Source organism: Dermochelys coriacea, chromosome 4 (assembly GCF_009764565.3).
Source record: "Dermochelys coriacea isolate rDerCor1 chromosome 4, rDerCor1.pri.v4, whole genome shotgun sequence".
Lineage (NCBI taxonomy): Eukaryota > Metazoa > Chordata > Testudines > Dermochelyidae > Dermochelys > Dermochelys coriacea.
The window spans coordinates 29,828,392-29,847,320 of record NC_050071.1 but is presented as its reverse complement, the minus strand read 5'-3'; the positions used below and the strand labels follow the sequence as shown (position 1 = coordinate 29,847,320).

Genomic DNA, 18,929 nt, shown 5'->3' with positions numbered 1-18,929 from the left:
ATAGCAGCCATTACTCACATACTGGCTGAAGCATCCACAGAAAAGCCCATCAGCTGAAGATAAAATTCTTTTATGGCCTCTTGTGTTTCTTAATGGGCAGTTACCTTGGATGATTCGTCCACAACGTGCTGACTAGTCTGGATATAAACTGCCTTGTAGGTGTCACTCCAGGAGCAAACACATTTGAAATATTGGTACACCGTCAATATTCATAACTTCAGATAAAATCCAAAAGGATATTATTGTATGTGCTGTCAATGTTTAACAGATCAAGAGTTTGAGAATGATACCTTACAAGGCATACTTTGCACAAAACATATCAATTGTGTCACCATGGTAAAAAGATGTGAGTGTCAGGATATTGCTTTGGGGCACAGAATGTCATTGAAATATATTGAAGTGAAAACCTTCTTAGTGCACCTAGCCAACTGTGCAACACTATATGAACGGAGAAAAATTCTCTTACTCCAGCAGGAATCTCTATTGAGAAAAAAATCCTCTTGTAAACCGAGTCACAAGTCCACCCAAATTTATACATATTCAGACAGAATTATTGTCACTTATAATTTGATCATATTTATGCCAGACAAAAAACAGATAAGGTGGAATAGGTAGAGGCCTGAGTTCCAGGGTACCAAGAGACTCTTCTGCATTTCATGATGGTTGTCTCAAGTCTCCGGTCTGATATTTCCGAGACTTGAGTCTTGTTCCCTTGTACCTTTTTCACATTAGAGATTCATTACCTTTCCTACACTCAACATTAAGCTTATAAAACTTTGTCTTATGTAACTTTTACAATATGCACATGCAAGCTTCAATTTACATACCTTTTGCTCTCTATACTATTTTCATGTCTTCGTTATCTTACACATGGTTTTTTCAATATAGAGACTTAGCATTATATTGTGTGTATCAGATAAGAGGAAGTTAATTAGTCTAAGTCCTCCAACACATACCACCTTTGTCCTGTAAACATTATTGAAAGAGGTCTAGGTAAGAGAAAGATTGGCAAGACAAAAGTTAGGTCAAAGCCTTAGCATAGGTACTATCCAAACTCATTCATTCTACATAATCAAACTGGTAACATTAAACTAACACAACCCCCCCCCCCCTTTTTTTTTTAAAACTATTCAGCAATTCTTCTTTATATTTCAGTATAAGTTTGTATGTATATAATGAAAAATGTAGGATGGTATTCATGAACTGTTAGTTGAGTAGGAAAGTTATGAGGAACAATAGTCTTTGATGTCAGCATTAACTTGTCTTTTCCAAACATAGGTTTCCAAGGGACTTTTTGCTCCAACTCTAGCATCATGCTTTAAGTTATTAAAAAGCCTCATCAGTAATCTCACCTGTTGCACTTTGAGGTGCTTTTTATTCAGTTTAGGGCTTTGGTAGTCAAGTGTTCCTCACCCCACTTATTTGTAACTACTACAGCTAAAAAATAAGAATGGCACAAAAGCAAACATCAGCCATGAGTGAAGACCCACCCTTTCATACTTGCTGATTCAGTATTCAAATGTACTAGCCTTTGCCTTCATAATAGGCTCCGTGGCCTACATACTTCATAAATAAGGTGTGAAGGCTGGGGACACAGATAAGTTTTAGACTGGGGCTTGTGTTTAAAAGCTGCAATTTGGACTCAACAGCATCAAAGTCATGTGAGCTTTTCTCATGATGAGATTTTTAAAATCACAAAATTCAGAAATCTTGTTAACTATCATTCATAAACATTACAGTCTTAGGCTCAAATCTTGCAAGACCAGCTATTCTCCTGAAATGGAACTGAGTTTTGAACTACATCTGTTTGTGTAGGTTCACAGCCCAGAGTTCAAACTTGAAGCTCCTCCAAATTCCCAGAATTTGAAGGGCCTCAGAGCTAGGTGACAATTTTGGTCCACCTCAAGCTACAGCCCAACAAGATACGATTGCACAGGTAGCACTTGAGGCCATTTTAGAGTCAACCAGCACACCAAGAGTCTTTCAAACTCACAATAACTTAGTGACCTCTACAAGAACAATTTCACAACTAAAATGGCTTTAAATTTCACTCCAAATGCTCTTTGATATGAGATCATAAATGCAAGTACTCATGTAACATGAATATCATGCAAAAATTTATTAATTTTCTTTACATTTAGGAGTAGCTCAACTTAAAACAATTGTTGTTAAACCCATTATATAGAGAACACCCTGTCTCCATATGCGTTGCTCTTCTGTTTTTAGGTTGTCCATTACAATTCTATCTGAAAAAAAATTATGCGAGTGCTCTATACAGAGGTCTGATTTTCCACTTCTCTCCTGATTTTCACACTCCTCTGTCTAGAAGCAGGTAGGATTAATTAGAACTTCATTTCTCTTCTTGTTCTTCTCTCCCCTGTTCAGAGAGCAGGCAGAGCAGAGCTTGTTAATGACTTGCATGTGTGGGTGAGAGAGTGTGAAAAAGAGTGTGTGTGGGGTGGGAGGGAGGACTTGCACAGTGATGGGCTTACTTCTGCTAAGACTAGTCTTAACCTGTTTGAGGGGATTGCATTTGCCTTGGGAGTTCATGAAGGGAGAGGCAGTTTGAGCTGTCTTAATATCACCCCACTGAGAGCTTTTCAGAAAACAGACACAACCAACCAAGACTAGAACTTTAAACTTGATTCAACAGTTGATGGTAGCCAGTGCCAGGATTTGAGGATGCGGATGAGAAGCAGCAGCTGCTGGGTTGTCTTTGTCAGCAAGTGAACTGCATTCTGCGCCATTGAAGTTGAATGGTTTTGGATTTATTTCCAACTACACAGGTTACAATAAGTGAGCCTGGCTGTCACAAATGAATGGAATTTTGTGTTTAGATGTTTGTGTCTGACAGGATAGAAGGTCACCTAGACAAACAGGATGTGGTATTGTCTCCTGGCATGTTGCAGGTTGAAATAAGCTTCTCAGTTATTTTGGTGTCTCGTATCGATTCCATGAGGAGTTCTAGGTTGCATACTTTGGTCCATGGTTGGGTAGGTACCCTGTATTGATGGTATTGTCTAGTTCTGAGAAGTATCTCTCAGTACCCCATTAGCATTAGTGCTGGGTTTTTCCCCCCTGGGTTCAGCTTCAGCCAGCTGCTCCTCATCTAAGATCTGATATTGTTCAGGTGCAGGATAGCTGGAGGTAGTATAGTTTACAGGGGAGGTGAAAGAGATAAATAGCCCAGTGTCATCCACATACTCCTGGCATTTAAAGCAATAGCATCTGATAAGCATCTGACATTGGCTTCTAATCAGTACCTCCCTTCCTACATATGCACACTGCCTCCACTTATCTCCCAGGCCAACGAGAACAGGAACTGTTGAAGGAATGAGAGCAAGCAGCCACTAGCTAAAAACATGAGCTAAAGAGGAAAGTCTCTGGGACAAGAAATTCCTTCAGACTTTCTCCAGTGTCCTATAGACACAGCCACTTTCTCATCAGCCATAGTTAATACAAAGTCTATGTCCAGCTGAGCTAGAGTGTACATTGTTTAATTAAACCTGTAGTGTATTCCAGAGCCCCCAACCTCCTCCACAAACTGCTGAAGAATGATCTGCCTTCTCTGACCAAGTTGCACTTGTGTAGAAGCAAACAAACAAGCATGGAATAGATAATGCCATGCCTCCCTTAAGGACCATTCAAACAGCAGGAGATCCTGGACATAGTTCCCTCCCTATGAGCCACTCCCTATAATTCTTAACCATACTTCACAGAAGTGAACATTTAGGCTCTCTAATAACACAACCTATTACCTCTTTCTTTGAAAAAGTAGGCTACTACCTACCTTGAAAAATGTTGTAGTTCTAGAACAGGCCAACCTGTGGCTCCGAGCCACATGCAGATCTTCAGAAGTTAATATGCAGTTCCTTGTATGGGCACCGACTCCAGGGCTGGAGCTACAGGTGCCAACTTTCTAGTTTGCTGTGGGGTGCTCACTGCTCAACCCATGGTTCTACCCCCACTCCACCTCTTCCCCTGAGCCTGCAATATCCTCGCTCCCCCCCACAGAGCCTCGTGCATGCCATGAAAGAGCTGATCGGGAGGGAGGAAGAGGCACTGATCAGTGGGGCTGCTGGTGGGTGGGAGGAGAAGCTGATGTGGGGCTGCTGACATATTACTGCAGTTCTTGGGCAATGTACATTGGTAAATTCTGTCTCCTTCTCAGGCTCAGGTTGGCCACCCCTATTCTAGAACCACTCCTAACTGCACTGAACTGGCAAACTACAGGCAAATAATCTCTTAACTTCCCTTTCCTTGGGATGGATTATTTATAAAATGATTAAAGGCAGCCTCATATCACCTAACAAGAGCCAATTTCCCAATCAGGCTTCAGCTGAGGATATCACATGGAAATGATACTGGCTGTCCTGATGACTGTCTCCTGGCCACTGCCAGTCAAACATTCCCCCCCCCCCCCCCTCTGCAGCAATTGAAACCTACATTATGAGATACTGCAGGACTGACTTAGAGAGCTAGCAGGAGTTAGTGGCAGTACCCCCAGATGTTTTCAGCCTTCCTAACAGACCACACCCAGAGGACAGCAATGGTTAACGGCACTTCTGCAACCAAGGGCCTAGTCTCTAAAGTTCCACCACGCTCCTTTCAACCTATGGAATGTCTGCATTAAACCTCTAGGGGAAGCTTATCAGATGCTTATCCTCTGTTTGAATGGTCCTTAAGGGAGGCATGGCATTATCTATTCCATGCTTGTTTGTTTGCTTCCACACAAGTGCAACTTGGTCAGAGAAGGCGGATCATTCTTCAGCAGTTTGTGGAGGAGGTTGGGGGCTCTGGAATACACTACAGGTTTAATTAAACAATGTACACTCTAGCTCAGCTGGACATAGACTTTGTATTAACTATGGCTGATGAGAAAGTGGCTATGTCTATAGGACACTGGAGCAAGTTTGAAGGAATTTCTTGTCCCAGAGACTTTAATTTGTAGCTCGTGTTTTTAGCTAGTGGCTGCTTGCTCTCATTCCTTCAACAGTTCCTGTACTCATTGGCCTGGGAGATAAGTGGAGGCAGTGTGCATATGTAGGAAGGGAGGTACTGATTAGAAGCCAATGTTGCTAGCAGTGGATATTTTTGTGATTATAGCATTCTATTTGGTCATGAGTGCCTTGACACTCTGGCTGTGCAAGAGTGCAGTGGAAACTTACTAAGAAAGCTTGTCCTTGTTATGTAAGAGGAAGTGTTCTGATAACCACTAGCAATAGATGGTGGTCCATCCATAGTAGCAATATAATTTTTGTGTTGGCTTTATACATATCCAGATTGAAGATAAGGTTCCATGTGGGGCCACAGGTGGGTAGAACCTGCGAGCAGCCTATAGTTGATAGCATGCATGTGAGGAGTTCTAGGTTGTAGGTGATAGGGAGTGTTGACATGGGTGTTAAGGTCTCTTGTCACCTTTAATGACAGTGTCGTCATTGCCTGCTAGGAAACTCAACTAATTCTATACTATGTTGCTTCAGTCTTCTGGTCCAGTGTGTTAATTATCACACTTTCTTATTGCTACATGAAACTGTTTGATTAAAAATACATCAGTCTTCCTTTATTATAGCCTGTCCCTTTCGTGAATTGGTACCTTAGGTGAAAGGATAAATCTCACCCCGAAGTCATTGTTCTTTCTGTCCTGATTCACCACGGGCTCATCAACACCCCTGAGAGCTCACTTAGGTGTTCCCCTTCTGAAAGGATGTATGCATTTTCAGTTCCCCTGTGGCCCCAGTTTGTAGATGTGGCCCCAGAATCCTTATTTTGCATTCCCTAAAAGACTCTAGAGAGGTTCCTGACTGCAGCAGTGTTTGAAATGACAGACCATAACATCCTTTTTATTATGATTGTGTAACTTGGTAAGATAGCAGCAGCTGGCCTAGTAGATGAACCCCCGTAGATTCCTGATGTCATACGAAGGAAGTGGTTGAGATCTGGATGACATCTCTAGATTACAGCAGAGGAGAGACCACCATTTGTTTTCCTATCATTGGTGAAATGGGCCCTTTGACCTGTCTCTACCAGTAACTCTCCTTTCTGTTAGGGTTAAGATCCAAACACAGCTGCACAGTACAAAATAAAAATCACTATCAAGCTGCTAAATTACATATTCTACCACAAGATGGCAACAGTTACTTAAAAAATAAACCCTTCTCTTCTAGTTCCCAGAGATGAGTGATATGCTGAGAGAGAAAGTGACTGGAAGAAGAACAGATTTAACTTTCTTCCTCATTCAGAATGCTGGTTTACTAACAGGATTTGCTGCTATATTGCTGATTACCATATATGCAGGAGACATTGAGTTGGAATAATGAGATTCTGAAGATGGCACTGATAATTAAGGATATTAGTAAATTAGAAATGGAAAGACTCTTGAAATCCATAAAGGGACTTTAAATTCATCTACCTGATTTAAAACAATGACCCTGTTTTCTTCTGCAAATCATAGAAAGTTAGCTGCTTCTCCCAAGTCAGTCCTATAAAATGGGCCATCAATTTCTGAGTATTACAAGCAATGGATTCAAACACTTGTGAAGGTGCCAGACATACTTGCACAATGGTAAAAAGAGGATTATATTCAATGGAATTAAGCAGGAGGCAGCTATACGTATTCCATATGACACTTTAAAAAAAAAATTGCCAGGATGGAAATTAGTACAAAAGAACATGCTAAGGTTCATACTCTGAATTTAACCGTGATGAAAACTAACCAGCTTGGAAACTGCCTGCTTTCATGACTTTTGTTGCAGGGTTTCCCTAGAAGCATATGAAAACCCCCAAATGATTTCATAATAGATGTAAATGATTCTAATTAACACGGGAAGGAAAGAGCAGTTAATGCTTTTGATCTTTTCTCTGTAAGTGCACGAAGATTGTGGATTTATTTTGAGAACAATTTTTTAAAAGTAAAAATTTTGGATTAAATTTGACAAATTATGAATTCTGTAATGTTTTAAAAGGATTGTGTATTTTAAGTTTTATAAATACTTTGCCTTGAAATGTTTGTTTTATATTCAGATATATATCAAGTTCCACAGATATCACTCTGGAGAAAAAAAATCAATGTTTGGTTTAGTTTTTGTAAGATCTCATTGACAAATGGCACTAAGAAAAAAATAATTGTCAGCAATCAAAGGGTTTCTGTAATGAGTAGTTTCCTTGTACAAAAGTTTAGTGTAGCAAGGAAAATATACATTTTTGAAGGACCAATCCTACATTCCTTGGACTCTCAAAACATTAATTTTTATTGTATCAGTTTTCCAAAATCATGCTGGCAAGAACTCATTTTTAAAAAACAAACAACACAACTGGCCTGGTATTGTGGGTTGGAGCGAGAGGAAGGAAATACATCTAGTTTTTCTTTTCAATTACCACTAATCTTTGGAAGGAGAAGAATACAGTTTTATAGTAATTATTTACGTTTTTCCCCTTGTTCAAGGGCAGCTTTACCATTTCAAAGTAAATACTGTCTCCCACCTCACTTCCTACTGTAGAGATTGGACTTTTCCCCATTTGTTAAAATCTATCTTTAAGGCAATAAAATTGATTTGAATATTTTAATTGTATCTTGATTTATAATTACATTATATAAACGTTATATTTCAAGGTTGCTAACGGATGGAACAAGTTTAAGGCAAACTGTATGGGAACGCTAAATGTTATTGGTTAGGCTTGATTATTTTAAAAATATGTATACAATATAAATATTTCATACAGTTTGCTATATAGAAACTGTATTTATCAGCCATCCAAATTTCAGGTCTCTAAAAGGAAAGGTATCCTGACCTCACTGAATATATTCTCTCTGTTTAAAAAAAAACAAAAAAAACCCAACATATTCTGTTTATTGGATCCTTTGGTTTTATTTCCTTCTACTGTGTGTGATGGGAACAAGACAGAGCAAGCCTTCAGTGATTAGTCCCTGGAACAGTTACGGTTTTTATGCAGGTGATCACTCCCCATTGATCAAATTATATGCTCATGTAGCTCTTTTCATCCATAGAGCTGATGACACTTTGCAAAGGAGATTAAATATCGTCTCTGTGGTACCGGTGAGGTAACGGAAGGGCAGACTTCAGATGACTTGCGCACGGTCACACAGCAGGTCAGGGACAGAGCCAGGAAGAGATCCCAAGTCTGACTGACAGCCTAGATTCATAGATTCCAAGGCCAGAAGGGACTACTGATCATTTAGTCAGACCTCCTGTATAACACAAGCTACAGAATGTCTGTAAAATATATTCTTGGACCATATCTTTTAGAAAAAACCTGATCTTGATCTAGAGAGTATTCACCACAACCCTTAATTGTTCCAATGGTTAATTACTCAAGGTTAAAAATTTACACATTATTTCCATTCTGAATTTGGCTTCTGCTTCCAGTCATTGGATCATGTTATACCTTTCTCTCCTAGATTGAAGATGCCATTATTAAATATTTGGTCCCCATGTAGATACATAGATTGTAATCAAAGCACCCTTAGCATTATCTTTCTTATGCTAAATGGGCCCATCACTGTAAGCCATGTTTTCTAATCCTATAATCATTCTCTCTGTTATCAGCATCCTTCTTGAACTGTTGACACCAGAACTGGACACAGTATTCCAGCAGTGGTTGCACCAGTGTCAAACAAGAGATAAATAATCTTTATTTAGACTCTGGATTCCCCTGTTTATGCATGCAAGGATTACATTAGGCCTTGTGTCTGCAACGCTGCACTGGGAGCTCACGTTCAGCTGGTTATCCATCAAGACCCCCAAATCTTTTTGGGTCACTGCTTTCTAGGCTAGGGTCCCCCTTCCTCTAAGTATTGAGTTGTGTGTGATAGCAGGGCTAGTCATTTGATACTTCATTTTTCTATCCCCGTACCTTAAAAAAAAAGGGGTATGTATTTGGATTCTAGGAGTGTATGAAATATGCTAGACTTCTGTCCGTACACAAAGGCAGATATAGTTCCTGCCCTATACAAGTCCTTCACTTCCATGTGGAAATATCAGCTACAGCTTAGCAAACAAAAGCAGACAATTTAAGACTGTGAGTGGACACTTCCCACTAACCTTCACGTTGGAAATATGGGAATAAATCAAGAGAAAAGACTTGTACATTCCTTTCCACTTTCACATACTGCCTACGCACTGTTGATTACACACTGCAATGCTCCTTAAAGCTTTCACTTGGTCCAACAGATACCCAAAAACAATATGTATCTCAGCTTCAAACCTGACGACTAATGCAAAGCCTTAACAGTGCCCTTGTACGCTTTTATATCACATGTCAACAGAGCAGTACATCCATCACACAATCCATGCATCTAAGATGTTATACCTTGACAGTGGCCTCAGCCACGTTTCTCTCTCGTGATGTGTTCGCACTACCACAGATATGGATCCAGCTTGGTGCCATGTTCATAGTTATGGCTAAAAAGCTATAAGAGGCTCCGCAGACAAACACTACCAATTGGCATATGAGAAGCAACAATATGGACAAAAGACAGGTCCCAGATTTCTTCCAATAGGAGTACAAAAAAAAAGTGCGACAAGCCAGTGAAAACAGGCTGAGATTTTATGAACTTATTTTTTTCTGTACCAATTCATTTAATGCATGTGTTAAATTGAACTTTTGACTCCATCTTAACTGTGGAATCATGACCAGTGCGACCACATATTGGGCAATGAATAGTTATCTGTCAACTCAGTATTCTTTCACTCAGGTAAGTGGAGGATTAAGCAGGTGTCTGTTAATAGCTCATTCTTACATACCACTTATATCAATACAAACATACATTTCAGACAGCAAAGCTTTCCTATTGAAACTGCTGGTTTCATCATCTTTAGATATACAAATAGGTTTATATCTTTAAAGGTCTCACACGCTATTAAAAGTTTCTAGGTTTGCCTGATCGTGAATTTTGAGTTGTGTGAATTCTCATAAATCTAGGCCTTACAGGGAGAAAAGTTTTAGAAAAGGGACAAGTTTCTCACTTGTGAAATCCCAATGAAGTGTAAATTCAGTGAAGTCAACAGAGTTGCACTAGTGTATTTTGGCCCTAGATATACTACTGTAACTTAATTTGGGATTGTATGATTGTGTATGTGTTTGCTAGAGCTGATCATTAACTTGGGATTTAAAACATCCAACAGACCTTTTGAATTCAAATTGTCCCTTACAAGGGTCAAACAGCTTTTTAAACAATCCAAGAATTGCCTTGGAATCTAGTTTGTCTGCAAAGCAGACAGTAAGCCATTTATAACATGAATGAGAGAGGCAAAGGAACCCCCTGTACAGCTGAGTGGGAATCTGGTGTAGGAGGATTACTAAATGTGGCAGATCAACCTCAGATGTTTGGGCTGAACAACCAATCACCACTTACACCCAAAAACACCTGTGTCGTGACAGGACAACATGCTAATTGGTCACTTACTAAGGATTCTACTCAGAATTCCTTACTCAGGCCTACTCCCATTAACTTCAATGGAATCTTGCCTGAGTGAGGACTGAATAAAGATGGAAAGATCTGGCCCTAGATAAGCATGTTATTTAAAGGAGCAAGTCTGAGAAGAGAGACTAACTTCAATTGTCAGTGTACAAACTATACAGTATGAGAAGACCAAATCTAGCTCTTTGTTACATTAATACTCCCTGTGCGCCTCCGCCCCGCCCCCCCAATTGGTTCCAATGGTTCCAGTTGTGTACATTTATACCTAATGGGAGATTGTGGCTCCATTATAATAGCCACAAAATTCACAGAATAGCATAGCTGCTTTATCAACTCCTGCAGTACCTGATGCTCACTCTTTCCGTAGAGTTTAGAGGAAGCTCCCTCCACTATCTCACAATTCAGTATATATTGGTGTGACAAGTTAAATGAGCATGGCTAAAATCAAAAGCAGACAGAAGGCCTCATGGCTGCTAGAGATAGCTACAACAAATGAAGCATCTGCCCATACATGATGTGTTTGGGATTTCATTCCAAATACATTTACCTTCTTATACCTATACAGTATCTTTACACTTCTTATTGCAATCCATATAAAGAATATGGCATAATTACATATTGACTCAATTGTGTAAATGTAACTGAGCAATAAGGTCCATGAGTAATATCTTTTATTGGATCAACTTCTGTTGGTGAGAGACAAGCTTTTGAGCTTACACAGAGCTTTTCTTCAGGTCTGGGAAACACATACTCAGAATTTAAACTAGTGATTATTAGTAACTAGTTGGATAATGGCATATGTATCCAGTTCTTTATCTTGTGATCAAGTCTTGTATGGGGAAAGGGATATTTGCCAATATCCTTGCTTGATTTTGAAGTAACAACCCACTCAAATTAAAAATTTCCAACTTGCTTTCAGATTTGGTTTCTTCCTGTGCTTCACATGTAAAATATTTCTGTTTGGATTGTCCTTGTGAAATCCACAATGAAGAAAATTCTGGTACCGTAATTTGTATAATGACAATACTCAGCTCTTTTATATATATATATATATATATATATATATATATATATATATATATATATATATTAGTTCTTTTCATCAGTAGATCTTAAGAGCTTTTTTTTTTTTTTTTTTAAATATAGTGATGAGGGTAAGTACCACTAACCTCATTTTACAGATAGGAGAATGGCAGCAGAAAGGTGAAATGATTTTCCCTAGGTGACAGGCCAGCAGCAGAACTGGAAACAATGCAAGGTTCTTGACTGCACTCAATTGCTCGACCCACCATTTATGAAGATGAACAGCCCCAAAAGTAATATTGGTCAAATACTCGCCATTTCTCCAGTGTCAGTCATCTTATTCACTCAAAGCACTCCCCGCCACACCCCGGAATCTGAAACAATACAGCAATAAGACATTTCAGACATTGCACCCTGGCAACTGTCACTGATGGCAGTGGGAGCCACACATCTATCATATACCATTGTTTTACAGGAGTGAAAGATGCCATTCTCCAATGATCAAATCCAGTCCTTCCATATATGGGAAGCTTATAATTTCTGAAGGACTCCTGGTTTAGGTTGGAAACTCCTTTAAATCTGCAACTTCTCGGTGCTGCTGTCTTTTGTTGACATTTCATCCAGTCACTCATGGCTGAGCAGCAGCCGCCACAAATTTCAGTCTGACTTGCTACTCTCTCTATTAGCAAGTGCTGGGGAGGAGGAAAGGAATATTAGATGCCCTGATAGCATTGCTAAGGAGAACACAGCCAGCGGAGGAGTAATCACATAATACTATCGATAGTTCAATAATCCCAACTCATTTTATGAAACTGGCTTTGGGAAGACATGAGTGTTCCATAAATTCATTAAAAAAAATTATTCCTCCAGATGTTTTGCTTTGCTGAATGCAGAGTAGGTAGCTATGGCATGGTGCCTCAGACTTTGGGAACAGAATTATATGCAGCTCAGTCACTTAAAGCATAGACATCCTCTTCCATCTCCACCTGGACTGGTTCTTTGGAGGAATGCAACAGGGATAGTCTTCCATGAGAAAAATAGTCCAATTATAAGAATCACGGGGATATCTGAAATTAATCAAGCATAGCAACCAAAGGGAAGTTTTTATGCAATTTTATAAAATAGGCTTTATGCAAAGGCTACAAATGCTACATTAAATTCACTCTTACTTCAATCCGCTGGTCAAAACTACTGCAGTTCCCATTGCATACTAGGCACAACAATTTAAAAACATAGAATAGAGTTAATCTATACACAGAACATTTCCCTAAATAAGACATTGAAAACAACGTCAGTGCTGGCCCACGAACTTGTGTATTTTTATTCTCAGTACCACTATCACTGTAAAGTGGAGTTATTTTTTTTTATTGTAACCCAGCTCCGTAGTTGGTTGAAAAGCAGGGGGTGGGGAAATTTTGAATATTGTCAACTTTTCCAAATATTTAAAATATTTTTGAAATCTCATTAATTTCAAAATCTGAAAATGTTAATCAACTGTTAGAATAGCCAAATTCAGCTTTAGTTTAATGCCAGTTACAGATATCCAAGAACTATGTATTCATTGCCAAAATTAATGCACGGCTTATGTACAGTTCAGACTACAAGGGTGTAATTGCAGCATGCACTAGCACAGTGCTCTAACTCCTCCACATGGACACTGCTGCTGCAAACAGGTCTAAGTTAATGCAAACTAGGTACCTTTTCGTTTATGCCCGCGGTATCCACACAGTGGAGTTATATCACAGCATGCTAGCGAGTGCTGCAATTCACACCGCTGTAGTTTGAGCTGGTGGTGTGGACATAACCTCAGTTGAGTTACCACATTGCTAACAATCTCTCAGGCTTGTACAGAAAACAGGAATCTGTTTGACACTATTGCGGCCTGAGGATTTGCACCTCCCAGTCTTCATGCCAGACTTTAAAGTCATTTCTATCTAATCTTCTGGGTTTACCTGATCTAGGGGATGAACACCCCTGAAAAGTTTATTTTCTTTCCTGGTGCTTTTATTTCACAATCCAAAATGGGTATTTTTCTGTGTAGAATGTACAGAAGAGAACAAAAGGAACAGTTCCACTTCCCTCTTAACCCCATGTAGGTGTTGAGCACAATAGCAGCAACAGTTTTGTCAAGATTGGTGTGGAGAGCTAGTCTGGGAAAAGAGGCTGGATTGTGGCAGATGGGACCATACATGGGTAGATAGGTTGCTGGGGTGAGTAAGAGGCCATGTCCCTTACCACAGGATGGTACAAGGGCCTGTGACAATTGCAGTCTCTGAACTCAAGGAGCTCAGAAACTGCACACCCTATAGTGCCAGCAGTGCAGCGTCTCCCAATGATCCCACATGCTTTTGCACCAGCCTGAGTAAGAGGCAAGGTGTAGGGCAGGGAACAAGCTATGTAACCTAGAGTATAGGGTAACTTCACAGTTCGCTTGCTCACCACATCAATTGGCCCAGTCTCTCCCAGGTACCCCATCAGTGGCTAAATGCCACAAGTCCTATGTGAATGAAGCCCACGCAAAACAGCTGTGCCTGGGGAAACTGTAAAATGAATTGAGCAATGAGGTGGAGTCTTCAACTACAAAATAGCGCTAAGGCCCTGTGTGGTTCCTACACCAACTCTGGTCTATGTAGACCCAATGACTATATGCTATTTGTGGATGTGAAGTCCACTTGTCTGCACTGAACACGCCCCTCTGACTCACAGGCAGACCCTTTACTGCTGTCCTCTGCAGGGACTGGCCAGGGAGAGGATACAGGAGAACCACTGCTTCCTCCCCAAGTCTGCCTGCTTTGGCTCCTCTGTTAGCAGGACCACGGGGAACCTCAGTTCTATTTGTCTTTGAATTTTGGAATCTTATTTTTATAGTTGTCGTGTTCCAAGAGGACCCTGAGCTGAAATGAATGGCATATACCACTAGACCACATTTGTTTTTGTGCTGCAGAATGTCTGAGATGCAAATACAATTTGTAGACTCCCTGACCTGTGTTTTAAAAATGATAGATATTAAGCTCAGACATTTGCCATTCACTGGTTCAATTTTTTCATTCCGCCTGCAGAATTGCTCTTTGAGGTAATGAGTCCTGAAATCAAAAGACCTGTGATTATCCATATAGCATCATCAGGTTCCAGATCACAGTTGCCAGCATCAGGCTTTTTTCCCTTCTAATTTTCCCCCGCACAACATTTGAAAGAAGAATTCCCTGGAATAGGGTGAGTAAATCTGTTTAGTAGACCTGGGGCCAAAATTGTTTATTTAACAATCCCTGATGCACAATGGTTTGTATCAGGCAACAGGCCCATCGGATTTAATATCGACTAGGGAGATCTACTAAAGTCAACAAATTGGGAAAACATGCTTGTTTAGTGCAATAAATGTTCAATGTACATTCCGATTACATACTGTAGGAGCAGATATTTGAGCAGTTGATTCATAGATTCCAAGGCCAGAAATGACTATTATGATCATTAGTCTGATTTCCTGTGTAACACAGGCCATAAAATGTCTGCAAAATAATTCCTAGAGCAGATCTTTTAGAAAAAGAGCCAGTGTTGATTTAAAAATTGCCAGTGATGGAGAATCTACCATGACACTTGGTAAATTGTTCCAATGATTAATTACTCTCACTTATAAGTTTGCTTTATTTTCACTCTGAATTTTTCTAGCTTCAACCGCCAGCCATTGGAGCGTGTTCTACCTTTCTCTGCTAGACTGAGGAGCCCATTATTCAATATTTGTTCCCCATGTAGTTACTTGGACTGATCAACTCACCCCTTAATCTAAATAGATTGAGCACTTTGTGTCTGTCATAAGGCATGTTTTCTAAGGCTATGTCTACATTAGCACTTACGTTGGTAAAACTTTTGTCAGTTAGGAGTGTGAAAAACCCCCCATCCCTCTAACTGACATAAATTACACCAACAGAAGCGGCGGTGTGGACAGTGCTATGTTGGTGGGAGACGCTCTCCTGCTGACATAGCTACTGCCGCTCGTTGGGGGTGCATGCCTGTCAGTATAGAGTGGCTGCACAGGACATCGTATAGCAGTGCAGCTGTTGCTGCTGCACAGTGTCAAGTGTAGGCATAGCCTAATTCTTTAATTATTCTTGTAGCTCTTATCTGAACCCTCTCCAATTTATCAACATCCTTCTGGAATTGTTGACAGCAGAACAGGACACAGAATTCCATTAGTAGTTGCACCAGTGTCAAATAAGAGATAAAATAACCTCTCTGCTATTACTTGAGATTCCCCTATTTATGCATTCAAGGATTGCATTAGCTGTTTTGGCCACACTATTGCACTGGGAGCTTATGTTAAGCCGATTGGTGGTGGTGGGAGACAATCTTCTTTAGTTGCTGCTTCTTAGATAGGGTCCCCCACCCTGTAAGTATGGTCTACCATCATTCCTAGATTTATACATTTAGCCATATTAAACAATATGTGTTTGCTTGTGCCCAGTTTACCAAATGATCCAGACTACTATGAATCGGAGACTGGTCCTCTTCATTGTTTACCACTCCCTATTTTGTATGTCATGCACAAGCTTTATCCAATGATGATTTTTTTCCCTTCCAGGTCATTAATAAAAATGTAAATAGCATAGGCCTTAATCCAGTCCCTCCAGGACTCCACTAGAAACATACCTGCTTGACGATGATTCCTTGTTCATAATTACACTGAGACCTATCAGTTAGCCAGTTTTTAATCCATTCAATGTGTACCATGTTAATTTTATATCATAGTAGTTTAAAAAAACAAAACCCCACATAACTTGATTCTGCATGACAACTTAACTTACAAAAGTATTAAATCAAACAGTTATCTTTATCAACCCAACTTGTAAATTTAAAAATAAAATATCTATTATAATAAGGTAAATATCTATTGTCCATGAATCCACATGGATTGGTATTAATTTTATTATACTCTTTCAATCTTTAATAAATCAAGTCCTCTATAAGCCACTCCAAGTTGGAAGTATATACTTGGAGAATGATCAGACAGACAGACAGTCTCCAGAAGTGAAGAGTGGAGCAGGTCAGGACTCCCTGCAGCCAAAGCCCCATCCCTCTGGAAATTCACCCTGATTTTTTCTTCCATGAACTTCCTCTTACACCCTCTCAATGCTCCAGCAATAGCTTAGAGCACCATGCTCTTGGGGAGCAATCTTAAAGGCCCTAAATCTGACCTAGCCTTTGCTCCACCAATCTGCTACAAAGCATTCAGGAAATGAGAATTTTAAGAGCTTTGTTTTGTTTTGTTTTTTAAATCGTATGTAATTAGTTATATCTACACATTCAGTATCTTTGCCACACAGCTTATATATTCGCAACATCTATGAAATGCTTCATGCGTGTGTTTTTGATATCACAGAGGAAACGGAAAAGATGCTTCTAAGGCCTCATCCTCGGTGAAATGGGCTAACTACCAAGACAACTGACAGTCTAACTGAAATTGGCTGCTCATGTAAGGTGCCGAGCACCCTTGACCCTCTTTGACAAGGGAGTTGAGTTTTTAAGACCTCATCCTGCAAGTTATTAAAACGGGCTGCCGTAGAAAGCAGGAGGATTAGAAGATAAAGAAACGCACGTTGCTAGCTCAGCTGGTTTTGTTTGGAATTTTCTCTGAATTCATGTTTTGTGTTGAAGACTTTCAGTTGTCTTGCTAGCGAGCCCACGTGAAAGGGTTTGCAGGATTAGGGCCTAATGTACTTTTATATCTTGTTTCCATTACCAAGTAATCAGTTTGTTTGCAAAATACTTGGAAAATTAAAAGCAATATTACTGTTTTAATGTATTTTCACACTTCAGTTTTGGGGGGACTTTCCAGATAGGCCCAATTTAGGGTAAATACCATATTAGCTATAGAAGGGCCCAATCCTATTTCCACTGGAGTCAATGAGAGCTTTGAAATTCACTTCATTGGAAGCAGTATCAATCTCTCCCCTCACCCCATGACTACTGATTCATAGGTTAGAGCAGGTTTCAGAGTAGCAGCCGTGTTAGTCTGTATTCGCAAAAAGAAAAGGAGTACCGGTGGCACCTTAGAGACTAACAAATTTATTAGAGCATAAGCTTTCGTGAGCTACAGCTCACCACACTTAAAATACAAAATGCATAGAAAACAGTATATCGAAGAGTTTACTTGTTTACAGCAAGTATTCTCTAATTTGTCTTCACAAAGTCAAGGTACTCCCATGAAAAAAAAATAAGTTATGGTTTGAAAAAATGGAAGGGGAGCAGTGATAGGGGCATATTACAAATGTCAATTCTGTTCTGAATACAGTAGTAGTACAATATTTTCCTCCAATACATTTTGGAATAGTGAGGTAGTATGTAGTCCCAAATAGCGGCTGAGAGTTACTTAGCACTTGCGTATCCAATTGAAGTCAACAGGAGTGATGGTGCTCAGTAGTTCTGAAAAAAAATCAAGCCCCTAACTTGTCATGAGATCCCTCTAGCAGGTATATAGTCCCCTGAACTATGGGTTAACATTACTGAACATCACTCAGCTCTGCTTGCGTCTCCAGACAGAGGAAGCATTACCAGCCTTGACAGTAGCCCTCAGCCAAAAGGAAGTAGAAGTATATGGTGTATTCACTTACTACAGAAATAATTTTAATCCATAGTAAAATAGTGCAGAGATTTTCTTTAAAAATAAAGACCATGCAATTTAGCATGATCGGCAACCCCTGCAGAGGAGAATTTCACTGGCAGCTTCAGGTCATGACTGATGTTCATTAGTAAAATCTTCTTGTATGCCTGTCCACCACTGTGGCTAACTCGGACCTGTGCGTCTCTTGTCACAGTTCAGGGCAACTGAATCTGTATTCCCCCTTTTCAGTCCAGGAAGGGTTCTAATGCTCCCCACTCCTCAGCTGTCATCGCTCGTGGGTGCAGACCTCTCTCCCTCCCTCCTGGCCAGGATTTCCCCCAGGCTTTCCTCCCCGTCTATTCCATTATTCCCAGCAAGTCAGACTGCCTAAACATACTAGCACCTGTAATTTGCTCTCTTTGAAGGCTATAAATAATGCAATTGTCCACAGTCAGTCACCACTTAGCTATTTAAGCAAGCACATTTATTCTTGAGGTGAAAGGGTTATAGAGAAAACATTAAAAATAATAAAAGCCTACATTGAGGTTAATAAGCTCATGAGAGATCATAACTCTGCCCATACCTTCCCCAACTCCAGCAGTAGGAGTCATTCAAACACCACAAACAGGTTTTTCACTGGTTCTAATTTCATAAAAGCTTTAGCTCAGAGCAAGCACATCTTGCATCAGTCTTTCCGTTATACACTTGGGCCTTAGATCTTCAGATTCTGGAAACAGGTAATCAGGAGACAACAGTGTCCTCAGGAGATAGCTTCACAAGGCTAGGCTTTGGCATCACCTGGAATACTGTGGGCAGTTCTGGTCTCCCATGTTTAAAAAGGATGAATTCAAACTGGAGCAGGTACAGAGA

The 18,929-nt window shown here is 40.0% G+C and overlaps 1 protein-coding gene across 3 annotated transcripts in view; it reads left to right on the top strand.

The window, feature by feature from the left end:
• SLC39A8 (solute carrier family 39 member 8) overlaps window positions 1–7,678 on the top strand; it is a 38,163-nt gene extending 30,485 nt beyond the window's left edge. For 2 of the 3 annotated variants that reach the window (XM_038399623.2, XM_043513349.1), the window contains exon 9: window positions 6,168–7,678. In XM_038399623.2, the coding sequence (XP_038255551.1) occupies window positions 6,168–6,317 (150 nt within the window). In that variant the 3' untranslated portion in view covers window positions 6,318–7,678. Of the gene's footprint in view, window positions 1–2,226; window positions 2,333–6,167 lie in introns of all 3 variants that reach the window. The other variant, XR_005292572.2, reaches the window with a different exon arrangement.
• The last annotated feature ends 11,251 nt before the right edge of the window (window positions 7,679–18,929 follow it).